This window comes from Microtus oregoni, unplaced genomic scaffold (genome assembly GCF_018167655.1).
Source record: "Microtus oregoni isolate MIOR12 unplaced genomic scaffold, Mior012 000004F_ref0000308, whole genome shotgun sequence".
Classification (NCBI taxonomy): Eukaryota; Metazoa; Chordata; class Mammalia; order Rodentia; family Cricetidae; genus Microtus; species Microtus oregoni.
This window is the reverse complement of record NW_024543063.1, coordinates 33,918,835-33,945,749: the sequence shown is the minus strand read 5'-3', so window position 1 is coordinate 33,945,749 and position 26,915 is coordinate 33,918,835. Positions and strand designations below refer to the sequence as shown.

The following is a 26,915-nucleotide window of genomic DNA, read 5'->3' as shown; positions in this document are numbered from 1 at the left end:
GGCTTGACCTTTCCTTAAAGATCAGCGGCAGCGGCTGATGGGTTTCGTGGGTCCCAAAGGAGACCCTTCAGACAGCCCGAGCTACGGGCTGCAGAGCCCCTAATTGGAGCAATGAATCACCGCGGGCTCCTGCTGGACACAGAATAGACAGAGGAGCTGAGCGCTATTGTGCCATAGTTTGGGACGCAGGGGGGTGAGAGAGGGTGGGGAGGGAGGAGGACGGGGGGGGGGGGGTTGGGGAGAGAAGAGGTCAGGGGAGGAGGAAAAAGGAGGATCACCGAGGGGAGAGGATGAGTCAGGGGAAGAGGGGCGGAGAGGAGGTAAAGAGAGGAGGATTCGGAGGAGGAGGAGGAGGAGGCAGGGGAGGAGGGGAGGGAGAGGAGGATTAGGAGGAGGAGTCGGAGTCGGGAAGGGGGGGAGGAGCCCGGTTGGAGGCGGGCAGCAGGGCGGTGCGAGGGAGGGCTTCCCCGCCTCTGCCTCCCTCCCGCGCCCTCCGCCCCGCGCCGCCCCGCCTCCCTCCTCCCCAATTAAATGACCCGACGCTCGGGCCGGCGCCGGAGCTCGCACATGCGGCCGCCGCAGCCGCCCGGGGCTCGTCGCCACAGCCGCCACCGCCACGTTCCGGGCGCGCTCTCCGGCGCCGCCTGGGCCCGCACCGCCCCCCGCCGGGGACTCGGCAGCCCCGGGCACTTCCGCGGAGACCCTCCGTGCGCCCCGGGCCGCGTGCGCGCCGCCGACCGCCAAACTTTGCGAGTTGGGCGCGGGGCCTCGGGGCGCGCGGTCGGAGCAGCGGCAGCTGCGGGGAGCGCGGGGGCGGGCGCGGCGGCCGGGCCATGAGCGGCCGGGCGGCGCCGCTCTCCCGCAAGCAGCGGCTCATGGCAGCGGCGGGCGCGGCCCTGTCGTGCTTCATCTGCGGCGGCGGCATCGCGCGCGGCAAGGAGCTGAAGCTACCGGTGAGGCCGGCGGGCCCCGCGCAGCCCTTCTTCCCGTTCCTGCAGCAGCAGGAGCCGGCTCCCGGGGCCCGCGGGTTGAGCGCGACCGATGGCTGCGTGCTGGTGTGCGCCGTGTGCCGCTGCTTCCTGGCCGAGCAGTGGGCCGCCTTCGAGCGCGCGCGCACGCCCGTGGACAAGCGCGTGTACTGGCTCAAGCGGCCGCACCAGTGCGACGCGAGTGCGGGCGGCCGGCGCGGGGCCCGCGAGTGGAACGCCGAGGACGCGCGCGACTCGGAGCTGTCGGAGCTGTCGGACGCAGACGCGCTGCCAGAGCCGGAGCCCGAGCCGGAGCCCGAGCCCGAGGATGCTCACGACGCCACCAAGCCCGGAGCTCGGCGTCAGCGCACGGGGCCCGGGACGCACTGGGCTCCCGAGCCGCGGGCCAGCGTGCTGAGGGGCATACAGGAGCCCTGGCCTGTCCCCACTGTGCCCGACGGCACGGACAGCGCCGCCCCTAGCCGAACCGCAGGGCCCCCTGAGCGCAGCAGCACCCCAGAGGGCAGCGACGTCGCCGTGAGCCTCGGGGACGAGGGCCTGGAGCGGCCTCCCCGGACACCCGCGGACAACCAGGCCCGCTGCTGCTACGTCTGTGGGTCGGCGCTGTCGCCAGCCTCACAGCATCAGATCCACGTGCAGAAGCAAGAGGCCCCCTCACAGGCGCCCTTCTTCCCCTTCCTTTGGCTGCACAGTCCCCCGCCGGGCGCCCAGCCCATCACAGAGGCGGGCAGCACCCTCGTGTGTCCCTGCTGCTTCTCGTCCCTCACGCACCAGTGGCAGAGCTTCGAGTTGGCCAACGTGCCTGTCCTGCAGCGGCTCTACGTGGTTCCCCTGAACAGCCACGCCCCCGGCATGGCCTCTAAGGCCCGCAGACTCCCTAGAGACGAGGGGCCCGCCCCCGCTGCCGGCCTGCTGCGGGAGGCCTGCTACCTCTGCGGGGAAGACTGTACCCGGGATGCCCGGTCAGTGCCCTCCCGCATCGTCAACGGCAACTCGGGGAGCTCCATGCACTTCCCCTTTCTCAGCCTTCTGCCTTGCCCACCCAACGCTCGGCCCCCCAACAAGCGCTGTGAGGTTCGCAGCTGCCCCAAGTGCTACAGCGTCCTCGAGGATGTCTGGGCTCTGTACCGAGCATCACACAACCGTGAGCTTATCAACTCAGTGCAAGGCTTCCTGGGCAGGTACCACCAAGCTTTCTCTGCTTCAGACCCGACTCTGAGTGACCTGCCCGCTTCTGCGCAGGGAGGTCCGCCTGCCGTCTGTTACATCTGCGGGGCCGAGTTGGGGCCGGGCAAGGAGTTCCAGCTCAGCATGAACCCCGTTAGCCACCTGGGCGAGAAGGAGCCCTTCTTTCCTTTCCTCACTGTCTATCCACCCGCCCCGCGGGCCAGGCCTGCAGACTCCACCGGCCTGGTGGCCACCTGTGTGCTCTGCTATCATGACTTGCTGGGTCAGTGGCTGCAGCATGAAGCCAGAGGTGCTCACCAGGGTGTCAGCGCCTGGTCTAGGCAGTACCAGGTGGACACATTCGTGTGCTTCTTCTGTCAGCAAGAGAAGAAACGGTGTCTGGGGCTGAAGTCGGTGAGAGTGGCCAGGCTGCCCTTATTCCTGTATACCCTGAGAGCCAGCCACAGTCTGTTGGTGGATGACGGCCGGCAGCTGATCATCGGTGCCTGCGTGGATTGTGGGACCCTGGTTTGTGCAGGTCAGGGGCTCGTCAATCCTGCTCCCATGGGCTGGAGCTCCCCAGCAGCAGGAGTAACAAAGGTAAGCCTTACAGTAGCTTTCCTCTCCTAGAGCATCTGTGTGGTCGGGAGGAGAGATGTTTTCTGTTCTTTGGCAGCACATCATTGATTCAGCCTGGTGGGTCCCAACCCCTTGCTAGCTTGGCTGACCTTGGAGGCCTGGGGCAGGAGGTTCGAGGGTCTTGGGGGGCTGGCAGGGGTGGAAGAATAGCTACTGCTGGAATCAGCAGGCGCGGGGCTGAAGCTGGGCGTGTTTGCTGCGAATCTATCAAATGGAGGAAGTTCAGGGCACGGCTGTTGTCCGCCCGATAACATTGGTAATTAGCGTAGCCACGCAGGTCACCCCGAGGTCCCGGTGGGAAGTCCCTCTCACCAGCTCCTGGCTAGCTCGCTCCTCCCAAGATTCCCACCCAAGGGCCTTTCGTTTGAGTCTTCCTGGCGGCTTTACGAAGCAGATGGCAACAGATTCCAGACGTGTAGGCGTGGGGCACTGTCTCATGGGACTCGGGATGGTGGCCTAGACAACCTTTGCAGTGGTTAGTCTCTTCTCTGGGAGTCAGCTGTGTGGAGCTGGCCCAGGCCTGGGGCCTGTTCTCAGGATTCAGCTGTCTGCATGGTAGGAGACAGTCAGGGCACTGGGACATTGGGACCTCGCTTCGTAAGAACCAGGCCAGGGACTGGCCAGGTGGCTCCCGGGAAGGGGCGTCAGGCAGGCATATGTGAACTATACTCACTGTCTTGCCCTTGGGCTGGGATCCTGATCCCTACCAAACAGACTGTCCTGTTCTGGGCAGAGGCCTGTTTGGCAGTGGCTGGATAGGGCCCTTCAGAGAGACACAAGGGTAGGCAGGTGGGTCTAGTTCAGGAATGGCTGTATGACAAGTGTTTTGGTCCTGCAATTAATTGTGCATGGGTGTGCGTGCGTGTGTGCGTGTGTGTGCGTGTGTGTGTGCGTGCATGCATGTGATGCCTGGGCACACGGAGGCTGACCTATGAGGCAATCCCTGTTCTGCCTGGGTATCCCTTTTCCAGGCTTACAACGCCCCTGCCTCACACAGTGCCCTTATCTTTCCTTACCAGAGCTGGCCTTGGTCTTGAGTTGTCTTTAAGGCTTTGATGGCAAAGGGAATCACCTGCTTCTGGCATAAGACACCGAGCCTTTCATTAGCCACAGGTGTGTGGCAGCCGAGGCTGAGGCTGTTGCTGAGACTTGGGAGGCACAGCTCCACAAGGCCTGAAGTGTGAGAGGAGCTTGACTCTGGGGCAGGACAGGCCTGGTCCCGGCCTGCCCCTGTCTTCGCTGCAAGAGCTGTCTGCCAACAAGTTCTTATCCTGGCTGGGCTCAGCTCTCTTGGCTGAGAAGTAAGAATACGGGCCACATGGTTTGTAGGGACGTTTTGATAATTAAACTAATGGGGGGCATTTGAATGTCGCCAGGCCAAGCTCACTGTGTTGAGGCTGTTCCTGGCGCCCCTCTATTTGGGCAGAAGGCACAGGGCAGTTCTGAGTAAGGCCACCGCCCAAGCCGGTGCCCCTGTGTGGGTGGTTGACGCTCACTGGGGGCGTGGAGTTTTCTCTGAGGAGTGCCTACTTGATGCTAACTTGACCTCTGTCCAGGAACCCAAGTAATCAAAAGATGCCTGGGTCCCAGGGCAGCAGGGGTGGGAAGTAAGAGCAATCAGTGTAGCCCACAGCCCCCTCCCGTGTCCCTGGGGGCTGAGTTGAGCATCCAGTCAACTTTTGCCCTATTGGTGGCCCTCACATTGTCCCATGAACCTTCTTACTCCCCACACTGAGACTCAGGTGAGTCCCATGACCCTCACAGCCGGCAGGTGGCTGGGGGATTCCAGCCTGAACTCAGGACCTCCGTGACCCCCTGGGCCCTGCTCCAGCAGTTTGCCTGAGACTCACTGGAACCCCATAAAGTAGCAAAAAGTACAGAGACAGGGAGAACCCTGGAGCCCTGGGGGTTCAGGAGAGCCATCTGGAGATGAGGGACAGAAAGTACCAGATCTGCTAGCCTTTACTAGGAGTAAGAGCTTGTCCTCTCTGCTGAAGGGTATTCAGCTTGAATGAAGGTGTGGAAGGGGCAGGGATGTGTCTGCAGTCAGGCCTGTGCTGCAGTGGGGGGGGGGGGGGCAGGCTTGTCTCAGACTCCACTATAGCGATGTGGGGGGAGGAGTCATTCAGCTCCCAGGGTCTGAGGATGCCGGAAAGGAGCCCTCTGCCCTCTGCCCTTCCTCTGCGCTCCTGTTCTTCCCATTTATCCCACAAATATTTATAGAGCGCCTACTCTGAGCCAGGCACCGTTCCAGATGCTGGGATCCGGTGGCAGGCACAGCCTGCAGTGTCCCTGGGGAGGAACAGGCACAGAAGGTCCAAAAGGCTGTTTCCCCGCAGCGCGCTGGGAGCCGTGAGGCCATCAGCCAGACTGGGTGCAGTGCAGAGACAAGTGGAGGCCGTGCAGAGGGCCAGGCTCCTGGGCTGTCGGGAGTGGAGGCATAGGCACAGCTTCTCCGTTGTCCCCCCCCGCTGGCTTCCTGAGCTGCCCCTGCTCCCTCCCCCAGGGTCCCTGAGCGTCCAGTTGGCTTCCCTTTCTTTCTGTGTGCTGCCTGAGAACTTAGCTGCGAATCAGGAGAGCCTTGTAAGGGCCAAGGGGACCCACTTGGTGGGGACATGGCATGTTCCAGAACCTTCTGGTATTTTGGAACCCTGGTAGGTGCTCCTACAAGTGAATCAGCGTGAAACATCTGAAATATGATGTGTCTGGGATGCTGCCAGTGGACCCCCCCACCCCATCTTTTGGTCTTCTAGATCTTGGTGTCCTGCAGGCCATACCATCCTGGTTGCTGCATGGGTTGGCAGTGACTAGGTTGGGCCAGGGAGGGCCCTCTCTAGGCTTGGCATCCCTATCCCCCACCTCATGGGAACTATGTAAAGACCCCAAGTCTGCCTTAAGATAGACCTGGTGTAAATCATTCTATAAGGAGTGGGCTGTGTGACCTTGGGCCTGACCCTTGACCTCTCTGAGCCTTGTTTTCCACAGTCGAGTGATGGTGTTGCTTTGCGATGGCTGAGTCAGAGTGTGGCTCCCCTACCTCCCAGCATGCCTTGCTGCTGTCTGTTGCTGTGAATGGCTGCCTCTGCCCCCAGTCTGTCCTGTCAGAATAAGTGGTGGGATGGCCAGGTTGTAAGGGAAGTTTGGGGACAGTCTCATGAGGAGCTGACCCCCAGGTTGCTGTGTTTCCTGTATCTGTGGTCACTATATCTTTTAAATGCTCCTATGGAGGTTCTAACCCCCATACTGTCCTAGTTTGGAAAGAAGCCCAGAGAGGTTAAATAACTTGCCCATGGTCACTCAGCAGGTTCCTGCAAGGTAAACATTGGGCCTGGGCATCTACTCTGGAATCTGTCCCTCTTTCTACCCTGCCCTGCCCTCTGACCCCTTTGTCCTTCTGTTGTGAGGGTGGCCATTTCTGGAGGGCCAGTGACTTGTGTATGTGCCCTCCTCCTCCACACAGACACTGGCACTTCTTAGGGGCAGAGGCTCAGAAAGCCCTTGTGGGAGGAGCCCTGCTGTCTGTCATTCCCCCACTTTTTTCTGCCTGACCAATAAAGTGGTACCCCCTGCCTCTACTCCCCCACATGGTCAGGTATTGCCTTTGGCTGATTCCCATCCTCTGCTCCCATCGGTGAGAAGGTGCCCGCCCTGAGACCACCTTGTCCTCTCCCAGGCACCGTGGGCAGCACGGACTAATGGAGCCTGTAGTTGGGTACCTACTGTACCCCGGCCTGTTGCCAAGAGTCACCTGGCCGAGCTCCCAAGCCTGGTTGTCACGGTGCTTCTCATGTGAGCACATCACAGGTCTGCAGAGCTCTGTCAGGGTGGCTGCACATCTGTCCCCTGCTTCTTGGCACGCTGCCATCACCAGCTTCCCGCTCTGCAGGGAGGCCCTGGCCATCACCATTTGCCTTGGGCCCTTGGGATACCAGCTTAGGCTCTTTCTGGAAGGTGTCAGACAGTGTTGGCATCTTCTTCTTGGCAGCAGCTGGGCAGCTGGGCTGTGGGCCTCTCTGAACCCTGGACTGCCCCCCTTCCAAAGGGATGTCTAGGTTTCCTTGCTGGTGTGGGAGCCTTCTGTTCAGAAGAATAAATTTTCCAGATGCCTTGTGCTAAACCTGGAGGAGATTGGAGCCTACTGAGAAAGAGGAAGTGGAGGCAAAAGGTCTTAAAAACTGAGCCTTCCCTGGAAGCAGGGTGGGGAAGAGGGCAGGGCTGAAGGCCAGGAGCATTTGTAAGGCTGCAGGCCTCCTGTCTGCGCAGCTCTTTTGGGACCTTGCCCTGGAGAAGTTCGTACTGCAGGGAGAATCCCTGGCAGACCTGGTGATGGTAACTCGGGTTGTGTCTTCATGGCCGTGGAGGAGCCCACATCCTGGGCTCAGGTCCCTTTGTCCCTCACATCTGTGTCCAGGCAGAATGTGGAAAAGACGTCTCCTTAGAGATGAGCATTTTGGAGTTTGCTTCCTGTTTGCTGCATTACCTGTGTTGGGCACACATGGGGTGGTATGAAGGAGCCTCTACTCTGCCACGTGACTGTTACTTGGTTTCCCCATCTGTCACAGTCGTAGGACCCGTGTCCAGGACAGTCCTGGGTTAAGGAAGGTGAGGCCATGGGTTGTGGTGTGTGGGCGCCCTGCTGTGGGGCTAAGGATGGTAGCCTGACCTCTGAAGGGTTGAGTTTGAAGTTCACCGCACATGGCCAACGAAATGGCTCAGTAGCTAAAGGTGTTTGCTGCACAAGCCGTGGAACCTGAGTTCAATCCCTGGGACCCTAATGCGTGTGGGAGAGAAGTCACTGTATTCACAGAGCTGTCCTCCAGGCTCCCATACCCATCCACACGTGCGGCACACACACACACACACACACACACACACACACACTCTAAATTGATTTAAATTTGGCATACAGTGCTGCAGCCTAGGTACTGACATTCTGTCTCTGGGAGGATGACCAAGTCAGGTCAGAACAACTTATGCTGTAAGGACCCACAAGTCTCAACTTATGTGCACTTTGTTGGTGACTTCTCTGTCACACAAGCTGATGGACCGTGTGTGACAGTGCTGTGCCAGGGACCTGCCCTCTCCTCAGTCCCCAGCTTCACACAGATTCTGCCCTTCGAGACACAAGCACTGGGAACCCTGGGATCTAGCCCAGCTCTTGCAGTGCCTGCAGGCAGGATGCCTGTCTACCAGGGTCTCAGTTTTCTCCCTCTGTAAAATGGGCATGTATAGTGAGGAATATAGAGAAGGCTTCACCTTCTGGGACCAGAACTCTAGGAGTGCCACTTACAGAAGCCTTGTTCTTCTCTGAGGGGCAGAGGCATGTACTATGTTCTAGGAGACATGGGTTGGGGACGGTGCACTTGGAGGACGGACCATGTGTCCAGCTGCCTCTGATCTTCCCTGCCATCCTCCCTGCTGTCCACTACGTTCCTATCTGGGCTCCCCTTGCCATCTGCTGGTGTGGTAAGTCTGCCCCCCCCCCGCCCCCACCAACACACACACTGTCTGTCCGTCCTCTGGCCACACAGGGATGCTGTGGATGACGGGTGTCCTGTGGCAGTGGGGTCTTTGCTTCTTAGCAGGTTAGAGGACCAGGTTGAGGAACCTAAGACTTCAGGACCAACAGGGCAGGCAAGGCTGGAGTAGGGTCACCAACAGGCATATCCTGTGTCCTAGGGACAGGTGGCACTTGAAGGGGCTTGGCAGGAGCTAGGGCCAGGCTTCTACCTTCCCAGCCTGGATTTAGAAGAGTCTACAGTCAGCCACTATCTACCAGCTTCTAGATCAGCAGTTCTCAACCTATGGGTTATGACCCCTTTGGGGGTTGAACTACCCTTTCCAAAGGGTTGTCAGAGACCATTCTGCATAGCAGGTATTTATGTTATGATTGGTAACAGTAGCAAAATTTAATTACAAAGTAGCAACGAAATAATTTGGGGGGTCAGCACATGAGGAACTGTCTTTTTGTTTTGTTTGTGTTTTTGAGACAAGGTTTCTCTGTAGCTTTGATGCCTGTCCTGGAACTAGCTCTTGCAGACCAGGCTGGCCTTGAACTCACAAGAGATCCACCTGCCTCTGCCTCCCGAGTGCTGGAATTAAAGGCGTGTGCTACCACTGCCCAGCGAGGAACTGTCTTAAAGGGTTGCAACATTAGGAAGACCGAGAGCCACTGTTCCAGACAGAACAGCACCAGGAGTCAGTATGCCGACCCCATATGGTGAGCCCCTCAAACCCGCCAGACCCTCTGTGGGGGTGACAAGACCTGGGTATGGGACTCAGGGATCTTGGCCTTCATCCTAGCATCAAGCCCAGGGAGACCAGAGACTCATAGGGAGCCCAGGGCAGCTTGACACCCCCAGGGTAATTTGTGGGTTACGTCTGATTGGTTAAGGCTCCCACTCTAAGACTCCCCTTGTTGCAGGTCCCTCCAGAAGATTCCGTGTCACGGTTCTATGCTGTTTTTCTCTCTTATCCAATCATGTAACATCCAGGGGTTCTGGGAACAGCAGGGCCTAGACCAGTGGTTCTCAACCTTCCTGATGCTGTGACCCTTTACCAACACAGTTCCTCATGTTGTGATGACCCCACCACCACCATAGACTCATTTTCATTGCTACTTCATAGCTGTAATTTTACTATTGTTATTAATTGTACTGTAAATATCTGTGCTTTCTGATAGTCTTAGGTGACCCCCGTGGAAGGGTCATTTGACCCCACAGGAGTCACAGCCTACAGGTTGAGAACCACTGGCCTAGGCCCTCAGAGCACATCTGTACAGCTGCATGTGCCTTATAGCCATACGTGGCAGGGTGAAACCTGCCTCTGTACTAGTCCTAGCCCTGGCATGGCCAGCGGGCACCCATCCACCAGGGCCCAGCAGTCCGACTTTGTACCTTGGGTCGTGTGAGCTCCCCTGGAGAGGGCCTTTCTGGAGACAGACTTAAATGACCTCGTTTCTGTGGGAGTTGAGAGTACACCAATGTTTCTCTAGTGACATGGAGTGTCCTGGGGCATTGGGCTTTGCCTTGGGTACCTTCATGTGGGGGCAGCACACCCCAGAACCTTGTCCTCATCCTCACAGCAGACTCTTGTGTGTGTGTGAGACTCGGTTCTGCCATTCCCCCTTCTTACTCTTTGAGCCAGCCCTTGTCCTGGTTACAAATGTTGGGGGCAGACGTGGCTTTGGTTGGTGGGTTCTGGGGGAATGGTTTCCAATTCCTTCAGTTTGGGATAACTGTCTGGGCCCCACTGGCCACTTACTGTCAGTGGGTGGGTGGATGGAGGCTCGGTGCTGGGAGGTCTGCGCCAGCATGAGTCAGCAGAGGTAGGTGGTAGCTGTAGGTGGCAGCTTCACAGTGTCTGGTAAAGCAGAGTTGGAAGCTGTGGTGCCCAGGCGGGGACTTCTGTGAAGCAGCGGAAGTGTTCCCAGTATGACCTCAGTGTGTGGGATGCGGACAGGACGATGTTAGGGACAAGTGTCTTGGGTGGGTAAGTTAATGAGGAAATTGGTCCTCTTCAGAATGACCTTGTGGTGACTGACAAGGCCAAGTGCCATCAGAGCCAGGCCGTTCGGAGGTTGATGCAGAGACTCTGCCAGGCTACACCTGTAGCATGAGTTCTAATTGGTCTTAATAATAAAAACCCAGAGTCAGATGTTAGGGGGTGAAAGCTGAAAGATCAGAGAAGCAGAGCAGTCAGCCACTAGGTCTTACCTCTATGAAATCGTCAGATTGAATGGGTTACCCTGCCTCTATAAATCCTCAGATTGAATGCTTGAGCTCCTGTCTCCTCTCACCTTATATTCCTCTCTCCACCCAGCCATATCTTCCTGTCTCCACCTCCCCAGGTGCTAGGATCAAAGGTATGAGCTCTGTTTCTCTTTTAGACTGATTCCAGTTTTGTGTAGCTCAGGATGGCCTTGAACTCACAAAGCTCCATCTGCCTCTTTTAAAAGTGTGTGCCACCCTTGCCTGGCCTCTCTGGCTAACTAGTATGGGTAGCTCTGCACTCTGATCTTCAGATGAGCTTTGTTACAGCCCAAACAAAATACCCCCCCCACACACACACCTTTGGGGAGCAGCTGCCTCTGTCACCTGCAACTCTGCTGGGTAGCAGGGAGTGGGCCAGCTGACAGGCTTGCTCTGTGGTCTGTAGGGACCAGGGGCTCTGAGCCCCAAGGGGCATGACTGATCCCTTGTGATTCAGGCTGCCCTGTGCCTGGCCCTTAACCAGGACAGTGGAGTGCAGTATCAGCAGCTGCAGGCAGCACATGGTTAAGGCTGGGGTAGTGACTCCCACCCCCTGATGGAGGTGGCTGTAGTCTGTACACAGGACCCTAGAGAATCAATGTGAGAAGGGGTACAGGGTGGCCCCTCTTGTCTCACACTTCCCTGTAAACCCCTCCCAGCTTCCTGATACCTGACTATCACCACCCATCAGCATCAGGATCTCCATGAAGGGTGATGTCAGCATTTGGCGTTTAGGATCCAGAGGGGAAACTGAGGCTGCAGGTGGCATGGTGCCAATTGCTATATACAGCCAGGGGCTGATGCCCCCTGCTCCCTGCTGGGTTATTCTTCTCACTCACTGAGCTTCTGCCTTCTCACTCCCACACCAGGACACTCACAGAACCCACCTCCCAGGGCTGGGACGGAAAGCAGCTGATGCTGCTGACAAGGGCCAGAGTGGCCAGAACACGAGACATAGCCATAGGAAGCAGGGACAGGAAGTCCATGACCCTGTTCTCAACAGTTGGCTGCAGCCAGGGCACCTGGGACCAGAGCCTCCATTGGCCTGTCTCTGGGTTTCAGTGCCCATCTAAGGGATGAAGGAGCACTCACATACTGGCTCCCAGGAAAGCTCCTGATGTTGCATAATGGTCAGAATGCCAATACATCTGCTGTCTGTCTGTCTGTAGAGGACTTTGGACATCATGTGTAGCCCAGGGCTCTATTCGCCTCCTTTGGGTTGCTATTGCTGTGATGAAACACCATGGCCAAAGCAACTGGAGGAGGAAAGGGCTTATTTGACTGACACTTCCACATAGCAATCCATCCCTGCAGGAACTCAAACAGGCCTGGAGCCTGGAGGCAGGAGCTGATGCAGAGGCCATGGAGGGGTGCTGCTCACTGGCTTGCTCTTCTTGGCTTGCTCAGCCCACTTTCTTATAGAATCCAGAACTACCAACCAAGGGATGGGCCCTCCCCCATCAATCACTAATTAAAAAAATGCCTCATCTTATGGAGACATTTACTTAATTGAGGATCCCTCCTCTCCTATGACCTAGCTTGGGTCAAGTTGGGGTAAAACTAGCCAGTATGCTTTGTCCCTCCTGTCCTTGGTCTCCATTACAGTTGGAAGCTATCGCCTGAAGGCACAGGTTCCGTACCCTGCCATGATCCCAGGAGCCAGAAGGGAATGTGGGAAGTGGGGCACTTTGAGGTCAAGAGTTGGGAGTTCAGATCCCCACTGGGTGTGGCTGTTGACCTTCCCACATAGATGGGAAGGGGCAAAAAGAAATCAGGAGTTTGGGCTGGAGAGATGACTCGATGAGGGCATTTGTTGCTCTTTCAGAGGATGTGAGTTCGTATCCCAGCAGCCACTTGTAACTCCAGTTCTAAGGGATCTGATGCCCTCTTCTGGCCTCTTCAGGTGCCCATCCACCCACAAGTATATATGTACCACAGAGACACATATGTAAATAATAAAATAAACCTTAAAAAGAATCAAGAATTTATAGAGACCTGTGGTCCTCAGCACTGTACCCATCCCCACACCTTTCTTGCTTTTTCTTTTTCCTTTTTTTTATTGAGATAGTCTCCTTCAGTGTCCTAGGTTGGACTTGAACTCATGGAATTCCTCCTCCTTCAGTATCTCTAATGCTGGGATTATGGGTGAGAGCCACTATTTCCCACTCTCATGGATATTTCTAACTTTCAGAACCCAGTGCGAGGTCCTGGCACATAGCATATTCTGATTTTTGGGGGTAGTAGGTGCTGTTAGACTCACAGGGTGGGGACCCCTGTTTTGCATATACTCCAGCAGCTGATTCCTCTTGTTCCTTGAGCTTCTGGCTGTCCCCACCGTCCAGCTCTCCTGCCAGTTTTCCTTCTCTGGGAGTATCTGCTAACCTCTTCGACCCCTACCTGATGACTGACCTTGGCACTTGGCCGTAAGCACCATTTTCACATTTGCTGGTAACTACCCATTGGTTAGGTATTGGTGGTCACAGCTCTTGACCTGTGCGTGTCAGCCTGTTTGGCCAACCACATAGAGCCCAGCTGAAGCAGAGTTGCCAGCGCCCATCCTCTGTCGCCTCTTCTTCCGATTTCTTGGCAGCCTGGGAATGGAGTTCCTGAAAAGCGTTGCCGTTGGCAAAACCGCAATTAGCAAGATCAAAGTCTTAGAGAAGATGGGAGGGCAGGGGAAGAAAACAATAAAGATGGCATGAAGTGTGCCTTTAAAAGACACAACAAATAGAAAGTCTTCAAGGCACAGCTGCCAGGACCTGCTCACCCAGGATCATGTGGAGGAGCCCTCTGCAGCCATACACCCAGTTCCTGCATCACAGATGGGGAGGTGGCCGACTGTCATCATGTGGAGTGTGTGTGTGTGTGTGTGTGTGTGTGTGTGTGTGTATGTATGTATGTATGTGTGTCCCTGTGTGTGTCCCCCCGTCCATCCGTCTGTCCTCCTGTGAGCTGCGAATTTTCTTGGGTCAGCTTTGGTCATTTCTACTTTCTGAATGTGTGTGCTGTGTCAGTGTGGTCTGGTTTTCATGGTGAAACTCATCTGCCCTCCCCTCGTGCTCCCGTGCCATCTGTGGGTTCTGTGGTGATGACTCCTCTCATTCCAGTCTTGGGGTCCGCTGCTGCCTCCTACTTTCTTATCACCCCAGCTGGAGGTTTGTAAGTTTTATTAATCTATCAGGAAGTTTACATTCTAGAAATTGTGCCTCTCTGAAGTTTTTTGAGCAATCCTCTTTGGACATGGAATATCTTTCCAAACTTAAAATGAGACCATTCCTGCTCCATCTTGATGAGCTAGGAAGAAACAGTTGTGAGCATACCAGGCCTTTGCCAAACCCTCCACTGGGGGCCAGCAGTTCACATCTGACCTCCCCCATGGTGCTGGAAAGATCAAAATGTTCTCTCTTGGACCTGGGAATGTGGCCCAGTTGGGAGAATGCTCACTCATCCCATATAAAGCCCTGGGTTTGATCCCCAGGTATGCTGATATAAGCCTGTCACTCCAGAGGATCAGGAATTCCAAAGCACATCCTTGGCTGTATGGCCACTGGGAAGGGAGAGTGCCATGTCTTTTATGGGGGGAGCATTACCACTTTATCTAATTAAGGAAGGTAGTAGACCTCACTGTGTGTGGCGTGTGAATGTCTGGGGAACAGAGGTCAGTGTTAGTGCCTTCCTCAGTCACTCTCTTATTTTTTTCTTTAAAAATTATTTTTAGATTTACTTATTTTATTTTATGTGCATGAGTGCTTTCCTTTCATGTGTGTTTATGCCCACATGTTTGGTGCCCAAAAAGGCCAGATAGGCATCTGGAGCTACAGATGTTGTAAGGTACCAATGTGGGTGCTGGGAACTGAACCTGGGTCCTTCCTCTGACAAAGCGGCCAGAGCTCTTAGCCTCTGAGCCTCCAGCACCAACCCCCTTTTTTCTTTCTTTCTGAGACTGGCCTAGAGTTTGCTCTGTTGCCCAGGCTGGCCTTGAATTCAGTGAGCCTCCCAAGTCCTGGGATTAAAGGTGTATGCTGCTACATGGGGCTCTATATATAATTAAAAGAATATATGTGTGTATGTATATACATAAGCACACACATATACACACATACACATAATTTTTTTTTTGACAAAGTCCCTCACTGAACATGGAGTTTATCAATTTACCTAGGCTGGCAGGCCAGTGAACTCCTGGATCCTCCTGTCTCTGCCTCTCTGTGACCCGCCATGCCTGGCTTTTGGCTTTTCTGTGAGTTCTGGGGATCAAACTCAAGGCTTCATGCTTGTGCAGAAACACTTTACCATTGAGCCCAGGCCCTACATTTGTTTTCTTTCTTTCTTTCTTTTTTTTTTTTTTTTTTTTTTTGAGACAAGGTCTGGAGTAGTTTGGTCTAGCTGGACTCAAGCTCAGTGTATACTGGAGGGTGACCCTGAGCTCTTGGTCCTGCTGACCCCACCGAATGAGTTCTGGCTTAAAGACCTGCACTAGCCACCGTGCCCAGATAGATTTATTCGTGTGTGTGTGTGTGCGCGCGCGCGTGTGTGCGTGTGTGTGCGTGCCTGCACACAGGGTTATGTCTGTGCATACTACAGTCTACATATGGAGGTCAGAGGACAATTTTCAGGAGTTGGTTTCTTCTTCCACCAGGTGAGTTTTGGGCATTGAACTCAGGCCCTCAAACTGGCAGCAAGTGGCATTAACTGTGGAACCATCTCACTGTCCCTGGACTTAAATATTTTTTTAATTATATTTTTTGAGATTAGAGTATAATGACTTCATTTTCCCCTTACCTAAATGTATTTAGGATGGCATTATTCCAGGAGCAGAGACTTCCAAGGTGCTCGACTCCTAGCGGAGGTGCTGGGCCAGTTTGAGGATGGTCTGCATCTGGTAACTTTAGCTTTTGCTCACCATATAAAATATCCACTAATTAAAATGTGTGGGGATTTCTATACTTTTCTACTAAGTATCTTTATCCCAGTCTGTCTGCCTGCCTATCACAAGATGAGTTCTCTTGAGGTCATGGAAGTGGGTGATGGATGAGTGTTTTTTCTTCCTCCCTCTCTCCCTCTCTCCCTCTCTCCCTCTTCCCCCTCCCACATCTGCCAAGCCCCTGTGGGATCCTTAGCTCAGGACTCAGAGGGTGGGACTCCCCAGGTCAGGGTGACCGCCTTGGTCCCCCTGAACCCCTAGAGCAGCCTGGAGGCCAGCCAGAGCCCTGGCCAGTTTCTTCTGTCTGAGTTTCATTATTTTAAAAAGTTATTGGGTTCGGGGCGTAGCTTGGTGGTATGAGAAATTTGGTTTTTATTGCAGCTTTTCTGAGAACCAATTTGCATGTAAAAGTTTCTCTAAAGCTGTAGACTGCAGTGAGTTTTGGACACACAGACCTTGCAGCTAGCAGCACTGTTTAATGTAGATCATTTCAGCACCCCTGTAAAGGCCCCTTTCTCCTCCCCTGAGGCCCTGGAAACACAATGTGTGGGCTCTGTGGGTTTTCTGTAGACAGTTCATACAGATGGGGATGGACCCTGGTGTTCTCAGGTTTCCACATCAGTGTAGACATCGGAACTTCACTCCTTTTCATTACCAAATAATACTCCATTATACATAGACCACACTTTATTATCTGCTCACCTGGGGGTGGATAGTCACATTCTTTTTATTTGTCTGTTTTAAAAGATTTACTTTTTTTTTCACATATGTGGATGTTTGCATGTTTGTGTTCTTGGAGGCTTGAAGAGGAGCTCGAACAGTGGTCGTAGATGGTTGTGAGCCTCAGGGTGGGACTGGGACCTGAACCTGGGTCTTCTGCAAGAGCAGCAGGTGCTCTTAGCCATTGGACAATCTCCCCGGTCCCCTGAGAATTCATACACAAGTTCTCATGTGACTATCTCCTCTGCCCCCTCTCTCTTCCATAAACTCATACTGTGTAGCTTAAGCTGGCTTTGACCTTGCAGTGATCCTCCTGCCTCAGCCTCTAGAGTGCTGGGATTACAGGTGTGTGCCATTGCACTCGGCTGTTCTTTACTTGCCAGGCCTATGGCTAGGTGTGGGATGGCTGGGTCAGGTCACCGCTCTGGGCTTCACCTCTTGAGGAACTGCTGAGCCGAGCAGGATTGCTTTCCCCAGAGGCCGCCCCGCCCCCTTTCTGCCTGCAGGCTTGAGAAGCAGAGTGACTGCTGCTGGCAGGACTTCAGGTCTTAAGGCATAGTGTAACATGCTGTGGTCCGCATGGATAATGTTCTTTCTCATGTTCAAGCCTGTCTGTCAACAGATGACTGTGTGTATGAGTGTGTATGTATGTATACATGCGTTTGGGTGTACGCATGTGTGTGTAGAGGTCACAGGACAATATCTACTATGGCCTTCCTGGAACACCTGCCGCCTTAACTCTCTGCCAGGGTGGGGAGGGGACTCAATGATTCAGCTACACTAGCTGGCAGGGGAGCCGCAGGGAGCCTCCTGTTTCTGCCTCCCTCCCAGCCAGGTGCATGCTGCTGACCGTGGCTTTCAGATGGGCACTGGAGATCTGAACTCAGAGGGTCCTTAGGCTTGCATGGCAAGCACTTTGCCATCTGGTCTCTCTCCCCAGCTCCCAGTGAAAAATTTGAAACTTCTTCATTTTAATGGTGACAAATAAGCTCCAGGAGTTTGAGAAATAGCTCAGTGATTGAGAGCATTGCCTGTTCTTCCTTCCTGAGGACCCTGGTTTGGTTCTCAGTAGTCACACACAGTGGCTGTGATTCCAATTCCCGGGGATTCAGTGGTGCCCTCTTCTGGCTTCCTTGAGCACTGCACATTTATGGTGTACACACACGGGAGCAAAATACTCATGTACACAAAATAAAAATAAATCTAAGCAAACAAAAAACCCATGCTACAGCACTCCTAAGCTGAGGGGTGGGTGGTGTGCAAACAGCTTTCCTTCTTTGTTTCTTGGTGTCTTCATCTGTAAATGCCTCAGGAAGGGGTTGGGTTAGTTAATGCATGGACAGTACTTACAGCCATTTCTGATATCAGAAGCCCCATGCATGTCCAGTTAGTAACCAGCTGTGTTCTTCTCTTGCTGTTTTAGGAATATCAGAAAGGAACAGAGGAGGGACATTCAGGCCACCATCCAGTCTTACAACTTGGAGGCTGCACTGTTCACACCACCCTATTCTCACTGTTCTGTTCATGCTGTCCTATACACACTGTCCTGTTCACACCACCCTATCCACACCGTCTTGTTCACGCTTCCTATTCACACTGTCCTGTTCACCCCACCCTATCCACACCGTCCTGTTCACATCACCCTATTCACACCTCCCTGTCCACACCACCCTATCCACACCGTCCTATTCACGCCACCCTCAGTTTCCCTCATAGCATCTTCAGCGCCTTCTCCGCCCTGCTGAGAGGGAATCTGGGTGCCGCCATCCTGAGCCCTGATTATTCCATGCCTGGTAGCCTCTGATGTCCAGGCCAGGTACAGAGTGGGACACGGTCACTGAGGACAGGGTTATAGATATGAATGTATTCACACTGAGTCTAAGGAAAGAAAGGCAGTCCGGAAAATGACACCCCCCCAACCGGAACTGCCTCCAGCTGTGTTTTGGCTCCAGGAGCATCCATACATGGATGCATACATGTGAACGTGACTCTGATGCCAGACATCATGTGCCCTGGAACTTTCTGCCTAATGCCACAGCTGCCTGTCTGAAGCCGTGGGCTGTAGAGCATGATGCTTAGTTCAAGTCTGAGCCTTGTCCTTGCTCACTGTGTGTTCTTTAGCCAGTTGTTCACCTTCTCTGTGCTGTTGTTTCTGAACTATAGAGCAGAGATCATGGTGATGCCCATGTCAGAGGACTCACGGCTGGATCAGGTGTTCCCAGGTGCCCAGCTTTTATAGTAGTCCTGGTCACGAAGACACCCATGACGACGTCTGACTTCCCAGATGTGCTGGCTCTGCAGGAGCCTGCCCTCTACTGTAGCTCTGGCCAGCTGGCCTCGTGGCACACTGACCGGCCCCTGTTTCTCAGGCTGTGGGAGCTGGGGGAGGTGGCTGGTGGCTGTGGGGCCAGGAGGGCCTGGGTGTGCTGCTCAGCTGATCCTGGGGAACCTTCTGGATGCAGTGTGTCCAGTATTGTGCTTCAGATGAACTAAGCTCTTCAGACCTCCACAGCAAAGTTAGAAAATCCCAGCTGTGGGGCTGGAGAGACGGCTCCGTGGTTAAGAGCACTGACTGCTCTTCTAGAGGACCTGGGATTAACTCCCAGCACCCACATGGCGGCTCACAGGTATCTATAACTCCAGTTCCAGGGGACCCGACACCCTCATCCAGGCATACATGAGGCAAAACACCAATTCACACAGAAAATAAATAAACGGCAACAGCAGAAAAGAAAACCCCAAACCTGTCTCATAAACATGTCCCTTAAGAGTAAGAGATTACTGAATGCTAACTGTAGTTCTCCATCAGCTCAGCCCTTAGCTCCCATTCATTCCGTCCTGCACAGGGGCCTTTATCCCGGGGAGTAGCCACAGAGGCCAGCTGAGTCCTGGCAAGCACTCGACTTCCTCCAAAACTTTCCATCTCGCTTAGTGCAGAGTCCTGTGTGAGAGAAGATACAGGGGGACCTGTGACCCTGCCCCTCGTTCTCACCTGACCCTGGTGACCCCTTCTGTCACCACATTGCACAGCTGGGCCGGCAGCATCAGAATTGCCTGCAGATGAAGATCAGGGCCCCCAGTTATAGAGGCAGTGGTGTGTGAGTGAGTGGGTATGTCTGTGTATATCTGTGTATATGTACGTGTCTCTGCGTGTGTGTCTGTCCCTCTGCGTGTATGCCTGTGCCTTTGTCTGTTTGTGTGTATGCATTTGTCTGTGTGTATGTGTTTATTTGTGAATGTGTGTGGATCTGAGTTCTACGGCACCTGACAAGGAAGAAACCACTTGCTAAGGGTATTTGACTGGTACCCTGTTCTGTTGGCCTCTGGCTGGTCCTGAACTTCTCAGCACACCAGTGGACAGACCTGCCTAGTGACATCTAGGTGCCATGTGGGTCTCTGTGTGTATATGGATGGGAAGAATACACGGTTGGAGTTTCTAGTTTAGGCTTCTGAAATTTCACATTTTAATAAAAGATTTATTTTAATTATGTATATATGCATGTATGGGTATGTGCATGTGAGTGCAGTGCCCATGGAGGCCAGAAGAGGGCGTCAGATACTCCTGGAACTGGAGTCCCATGAGGTTGTATCCTCCCTGATGTGGGTGCTGGGAACCAAATTCAGGTCCTCTGTGAGAGTAATCAACACTCTTAATTGCTGAGCCATCTCTCTAGTCCAGATGGTTTGTTTTTGCTTGTTTGTTTTTAATATACAGAGGGCCTTGTTCCATTCACTTGAGCAATAAGAAGCCATTGTGTGTTCATAGCAGGTCTTAGGAGTTGGCAGGAGAGGAGAGAGGCAAACAGGCCAGGGAGGAGTGAGAGCTAGGAGGGGCCTCACAGGTTCCCAGAGCAGCCAAGTTGCTTGTCTAGAGTCAAGCATCCAGCGCGTGAGCTGGCATGCTTCCCTCTGTTTCTTTACCAGCCCGTGGAGCATGCGATGGGAAGTCCCTTGCGGAAGCCAGAAGGCCGAGTGTGCACAGCGTGAGTGCGCCTGTCCGCTGCTGCACGGCTCCCAGCTCCCGGTGGCCAAGGTGAACCTCCTGAGCTCCTCCAGCTGGTCGTCCGAACAGCTCCAGGACTCCGCGCCACCGCTCAGAAAGCCAGCTTAGACGTTACTCTGTCTGTTTCTCCAGCTCTTTTGCTCTCCTATTTTTAAACTTGTTTGTTTGTTTTGTGTGCATTAGTGTTGTGTGTGTGTGTGTGTGTGTGTGTGTACCAGATCCCCTGAAACTGGAGTTACAGTTATGAACTCCCTGTAGTTTTTAGGAATTGAACCTGGGTCCTCTGGAAGAGCAGTCAGTGCTCTTAACCAAGCCATCTCTTCAGCCCCTATTTTAAAACTTTTAACAGCAAATTTGCTGTTGGAGCTCATTATATAGCTCCCTATAGCCTGAACTTGTGCTGTAGCCCAGGCTGACCTTGAACCCAGCTAAGACTTTGCCCCCTTCCAGGTGGTGGCCTGCATGACAGGTGTGTGCCTCTGCACCTGGCTGGTAGCTGTTTCTCTGCTGGCAGCTCTTTCTCTTGTCCTGAGGTCCCTTGTTCCATCCCTTTGGACACAGTCTGGTTCAGCTTAGATGAATTCATCGTACCAATGCTGGGTGTACATGAACCGCCATCCTCCATGCCCCCAGCCCTAGGGATCTGCTCTGCCTGGTGCCTGACACAGTAATGTTCCCAGCAAACACTGAATACTGTGTAGGGAGAGTGTTGGGGTCGGGGAGCTCTGTCGCCCTGGGGCAGGACAGGCTCTCTGCCAAGTGGGTTTCTGAGATTTGAGGAAGGAAGTGGAGGTAGCGATAGGATGGTCTCCTGGGAGGGAGGTAAGGGACTTGGTGGCTCAGATCTATCACTATGGCTGTTCAGGAGGCTGAGGTAGGAGGATTGCAACACCATCCTCAGCTAGATAGAGTTCCAGGCTAACCTGGGCAGTAGAGTGAATTCAGGCTGGGCCTGGCAGCTTAAGGAGACCCTCTCTTCAACGGAAACTCTGAAGAGAGGACTGGGGACTGTAGCTTATCCACAGAGCTCTTGCCTGGGAATTGCCACTGAGAGGCTGAGGAACAGCTTGATGGTAGAACCCCTGCCTAGAATCCCCCTGTGGGGACTTGGGGCAAGGCTCAGTTGTGGTGCCCCTGCCTAGAATCCCCCAGTGAGGGGCTGGAGTGTGGTTCAGCTACATAAGGAGGCTCTGGGATCTTCAGTATCACCCATGAAGAGAGAGCGAGCGGTATTAGGCTGACCTCATCTCTGGCAGGAACAGCAGGTCCTCTATTCTCTGCCTGTCTCTGTTAGTCTGGATTTAGGGGACCCTGGGGGAAGGTCCTGCATGGATTTTTGTAAACACCAGCTCCCCTGGAGGAATGACAGAGAGGCCTGTGACCCTGGGCTCACAGGCTCCTGAGCTCTTGACACACTGTGGTGACTGCCCCCAGACTTGTTTAAACTCCAGAGAGAAAGGGAGCTGTGTCTGGGGGTGGCTGGCGCCTGTTTCCTTGTGCCCACAGGGAGCGTGGAGAGAGTTCTGGATTCCAGAAGAGGCTTCCTGGAGCTGTTCCCTGGTGGGTGGACATAGCCTGCTGGTGGCCAGGCCTGGGGAGCCCTGAGCAGCCACCCTGAACAGACACCCCTTTAGCACAGTGGTGGGGGATCAACTTTCTGTATCTCTCTTGGGCCTGCAAGGGAGCCCTGGAGCCCGGGTTTAGGGCATGTTTAGACGGGGTGGGGCTGCCAGGAATCTGTTCCTTTATTCAGGAGCTAAATGGATCTTTTATTAGGATCAGCAAAATCCATTTTTAACTGAATTTGAAGGTCAGCCTGGCTTAGGTTTCTTCTAGCCATGCCGGGGCGTTTCTATTGTGTCAGAGAACTTGGAGATGACAGTCTTGTAGATAAGTCCTGGGGAAGGGAGTCCTCTGGGAGCCCCACACAAGCCCTGGTGCTTGACTTTGTCAGCTGTGTACATTCTGCGTTTTCTGATGAGCAGTTGGTCATTTATTGAGCACCTAGTGCATACAGGAGAGCAAGGCCTGGGTGTAGGAGTCAAGTGGGAAAACCGGACAGATGGGAAAACAGTTGCCAAGCGGGGCTGGAATTATGCCGGGGTCAACCTTGGGAGGACTGCGGGCCCTCGGGGAAGGCTTAATGCTTGGAGTCCTCCCAGCTTTCAGATGTCACCCCAGTTTAGGGCCTGGAATCCCAATCTGGGTAGTCCTTCACATTGTTCTTTGAGAGACAGGAGAGAGTAGCCAATAGTGTCAGCCTTTCTGAGACCCTAAGTAAACTCCGTATACCAGGCCACCAGGACCGGCCCCATTCGTGGGCCCCTGTTCAGTTTCAGCTTGGAACAGGGTCCCTAATCTACTGGCAAGTAGGGTGTTTTCTGAAGTTTGGGAGGGGGTAGGTCTCTGGAGGGTGGGCAGCCCAGTGGTGGGCAGCCTGGGGCTTTGCCTCAGCTTCCTGGTTGAGAGGTACAGCTTGCCTGCTGGTGTGAAGTGGCTGTCTCTCTGTGTGGTACAGTTTCTTGATGCTGTTAGTGGCAGCTTGTTCTGTGAGCAGGCAGGGGCTTCTGTTTCTGGCCCAGATTTCCTAGGGGGAGAGAAGACACATTCTCCTGGCTGTTAGGGAAGTAGACCCCCCCTGATGGCTGGGTGAGTAGGGTTGTAAGTGGTTGACAGCTGACTACCAAACAAGCCACCAGGCACCACATCCCTGTACCTGCTATGGTTAGGCTCAGTAATGGAGGGGCGGGCTCAGAGCCTTGGAAACAGGACCCCCTGCTCATCAGGAGCTGTTGTCTCTTCCTGGAGGTGGGTAGCAAGGATGTAAGCAGGCAGAACACAGGTGCATCTACCGTACAGGACAGGCGGTGGCCTGGATCCTGCTGGTCAGGTTGCATGGGGAGATTTTGATGGCTTCCGGGTGGCTCCCTGGGGTCTTTGGTCTTTGCTGCAGTCTCCCCAGTGGTACCCACTCGCTCTGGACGTCTGACCTCTGCAGATATGGTGGTGCCCCCGTCGGTTGAGTGGTTCCTGGCCTGCGCCATGGAGCCTGGGCTGGCATCCAGGGCTGTCTCCTGTGGCTTCCCCTGTTGGGTGGAGCCTGGCTGGGACAAGCAGTCCTTCTGTTGGTGGCAGGGCTGTGTGGAGTGAGCAGGGACAGCTGGAGCTTTGACCAGAAGCCTGGCAGGAGGGAGGTGTTCAAACATGAACACCGCTCCGGGGACACACAGCAGAACGCCTGCTGTGTTTATCTGACCCCAGAGGATTGGCGAAGTGGAGGAAGGAGGGGTGCTCCCCGAGACTCCCCCCACCCCCCACTTCTTCTGTGTCTGTCAGTCTGCCTTGGGTGGGAACCAGAGTTTACGCCTCCATCTGTGTTTCTCTGTGAAGGCTAAGTTTGGGAGCTCTGCCTCCAAAAAGAACTGAACTGGGACACTCTGTTCAGAGGGGGCACTGTGTCCCCACAACCCTAGGCTGGGGAGTGTTCGGGGGCTCCAGAGACCTGCAGACCCCTCTAGAGGGGTAGATGCCATCAGCAGGCTGGTGGCCTGGACAACAGGGTGTAGCATACTGCAGTGGTCCCAGCACCAGGCAGGGGCTGTGTGGGTGGCCACTGCAGGCTGCCAGGTTGAGGGCATCTGACTGCTCGCCTGAAGACAGGGCCACCAACTGACCCTGACTTCACCTCTTCTCTCCGCTCCCTAAGTAAGAATAGCAAGGGGCTGTCACCTCCCTGTCTCTCTTGTCAGCCCTCCTCCACTGTCTCCCTCACCCACTCCAAATACCTCTGTCACCCTCTGCCCCACCTGCCTCCTCCAAATGGACCAGTCTCACTTTCCCCCTGCAGTGGTACTTTTTTTGAGAAGCCGATGGAACATCTCCATGCGGCTCGTGGGGACCTCTCAGGAGGATCTTGGATGTTATGTTCTTCTCTATCCCAGTGGGCTCCTCCAGCGCTCCAGTACCACTGCTATAAGCCAGCTATTTTACTGAACATCTAAGGGCCGTGATCTCCTGCCCAGGTGGTGGTCTGTACCCACCATCTCGGGACACTGCTCAGAGGTGTTGTGTGACATCACTCTCGTCACACAGCAGTTCACAATGGGGCAAAACCCTAGCTTGGAACAGTTGTCCCCAAATCTCAACATCTGGACTGTGGCCTGGGATAGGTAACTCTTATACAGTGTGGTGTAGCCAGGGGGTCATGCATGCTGGCTGACAAGGTTATATGTAGAGAAAAGTGTGCTCTTTGTCCTACCTTTATTTTTTTGGGGGGTGGGGCAGGGGACAGAGTTCCTCTGTGTAACAGTCCTAGCTGTCCTGGAACTCACTCTATAGGCCAGGTTGTTGGCCTCCAACTTACAGAGATCCACCTGCCTCCTGCGTGCTGGGATTAAAGGCGAGCGCCAACACCGCCCAACCTTTGTCCCACTTTTAATCTTCCTTCAGGAGACTCTCGGACTGGCATGTTGCCTAAACCTCAATGTTTTGATTGTGATAAAGCTCATGTAATGTGACCTGGACTGGTCCAGCTATGCTAGTTGGCCCAGTGGTAGTAAGTGTCCTCGTGGTCCCTACCCATCCCCAGCACTGGCTCTTTCCAGATGAATTCTCTAGCCTTGTTAGGTCCTGGTCCCCAGCCCCAGCACAGCCACACCACTCTGTTCCGTGAACTTGATGTCTCTGGGTGCTAATCAACATTTGGAAAGCTGTAGAAAGACTTGAGTGTGGTCTCTTTTCACCCAGTGGAGCTGTAATCTCTAACCCAGGACCCTTAGGACCAGAGAGGTTTATCAAAACACCCACTGGGGTTTTTGTTTGCTCTGGGCAGTATTGGGGTGAAATCCTTGGCCTCTGTCTGCTAGACAGGCACACTGCAATGGAACGAGAGCCCCAGCTCACCATTTTCTTTTCATCATGAGGCATGGTCTTACTAAGTTCCCCAGGCTACCCTTCAACTTGTACTAATCCTCCTGCCTCAGTTTCCCGAATGCTGGGATTATAGTTCCACTACCAGGCCTGACTTGATTGACAGCCTGTTTGTACATTACCACTGTGCCCCAACTAGGGTCAGCTGCCCTGTGGTCTAAACATTGGTTCCTGCATATGATGTGTGTGGTATGGACTTGAGTTGGAGTGGGTAGGTGGCCGGCCACATGTCTGTCTTTATGTGGTTTGAAGCACATACTCTGGAGGTTTTGTTTCGGTTTTAGTTTTCTGAGCCTTTCGGTTGTAAGATTTCTAGATGAGGAATGCGGAGCTCTGTGAACGCCCTACCAGTAGGCCTCCTTCCAGCTATTTAGGTGGTGAAGGCAGGAGGATCCCAGGTTCATGGTCAGCCTGGGCTACAGAGTTCAAGTTCAAGGATAGCCTGCAACACATCGTGAGACCCAGTCCCACAGTATAAAGTCAAAATCAAATAATTCCCTAGATATATTTTTCTTACTGTCTGCAGGTGGGAAGAGATTCTTTTTTAAGTGATTTTTTTTTTTTTGTTTTTGTTTTGTTTTGATCTTAGCTTCTGAAAAGGGAACTTCTGGCATATGTGCTAGCGGGAAGAACAGAGGCCACAGCAAGCTTAGATATCAAGGTGCGTGGACGCCATTGGTGGCTCCGTTGCCTGTTGTGTGAGGTGCCAGGGCTGTTTGGGGACCTGGGTGGGAGGGGCTGGTGCCAGCTATCCCTTGCCAAAGACAGAGCCTCCTTTCTTTGTCCCCACTCAGGAATCACACTGTGTGTCGAAGACCTCCCTCTTTCTTGACGGCATCCTCTATGGGGCCTCGCCCTGCTCTGCACCGGGTGGTGGCACTGTTCCCAGGGTCCTGTCCCCAAGGCCAGGGAGCAGCTGCCTGACTGCTGGTGAGCCAAGGCCTGGGCACAGAGCCACAGCCGGGCGGAGGTATGAGGATGAGGAGGGCCCTTGGCCAGCTCAAGAGAACATGGACCCTGTCAGAATGATAGGGCCACCAGCGTTTGAGTTCCCTTTGCACCCCAGGACCTGTGGATGAAATCGTCCTCCTCTCTGTAAAGAGGCCCTGGATCTCACAGGCCAAGCTGAAGCATAGTTACCCATCTTTGCCCGCCTGCGGTAGGAGCCTGGCCAGTAATCCCAGAGCCCTTCACTGTCTTGCCAGGCACATCCCAGTCTAGACGCTGGGCTCTGGGGCCCACAGTGGAACCAGGCTCTGCTGACAGAAGGCCAGAGCTAGGGCCCTCCTGCCTCCACCTCCTGGCTGCACCCCAGCCCTGTGAGGAAGCCCTGAAGGCCATGTCCTGCACTCTTCCAGCCCCCCCCCACCTCATCTCCTTTCCTTCCCCTTTTCTCTCTTCCCTCTCATTCTTCCTCTTCCTCCCTTTCTAGTCCATCCATGTCCCAGGGGAGCATGGCCCTGACCCATCTGTTGTAGGGTCTGTCCTTGGGAGGCTGCCCTGGAGACCCCTGAGCCCTGAATTCTCACCTAGCCGAAGGTCTCACTGTCCATGCTCAACTGTCTTCCGTGTCCTGTTCGGATGGCCCTGGGGGGAGGCCCCAGGCCTGACTCTTGCTTGGGTATCCCACACATCCCACACATGGGAGTCTCCAGTGGACAGACCATACGTGCCAAAGGGCAGCTGTGGGTCGTTATAGGCTCAGTCCCAGGCTGTGGCAGAAGCTGTCAGAGTTCAGACTGAGGACAGTCATGGGGACTGTCAGAACCAAGATGAGGCGACCCAGGTGGCTT

At 54.4% G+C, this 26,915-nt stretch overlaps 1 protein-coding gene across 3 annotated transcripts in view; it reads left to right on the top strand.

Moving 5' to 3' along the window:
- The first annotated feature begins 713 nt into the window (after positions 1-713).
- The window catches only part of Gse1 (Gse1 coiled-coil protein), a 340,444-nt gene continuing 314,242 nt past the window's right edge, over positions 714-26,915 (top strand). For all 3 annotated transcript variants that reach the window (XM_041650947.1, XM_041650945.1, XM_041650948.1), the window contains exon 1: positions 714-2,756. In XM_041650947.1, coding sequence (XP_041506881.1) covers positions 834-2,756 — 1,923 coding nt within the window. In that variant the 5' untranslated portion in view covers positions 714-833. The remainder of the gene's footprint in view (positions 2,757-26,915) is intronic.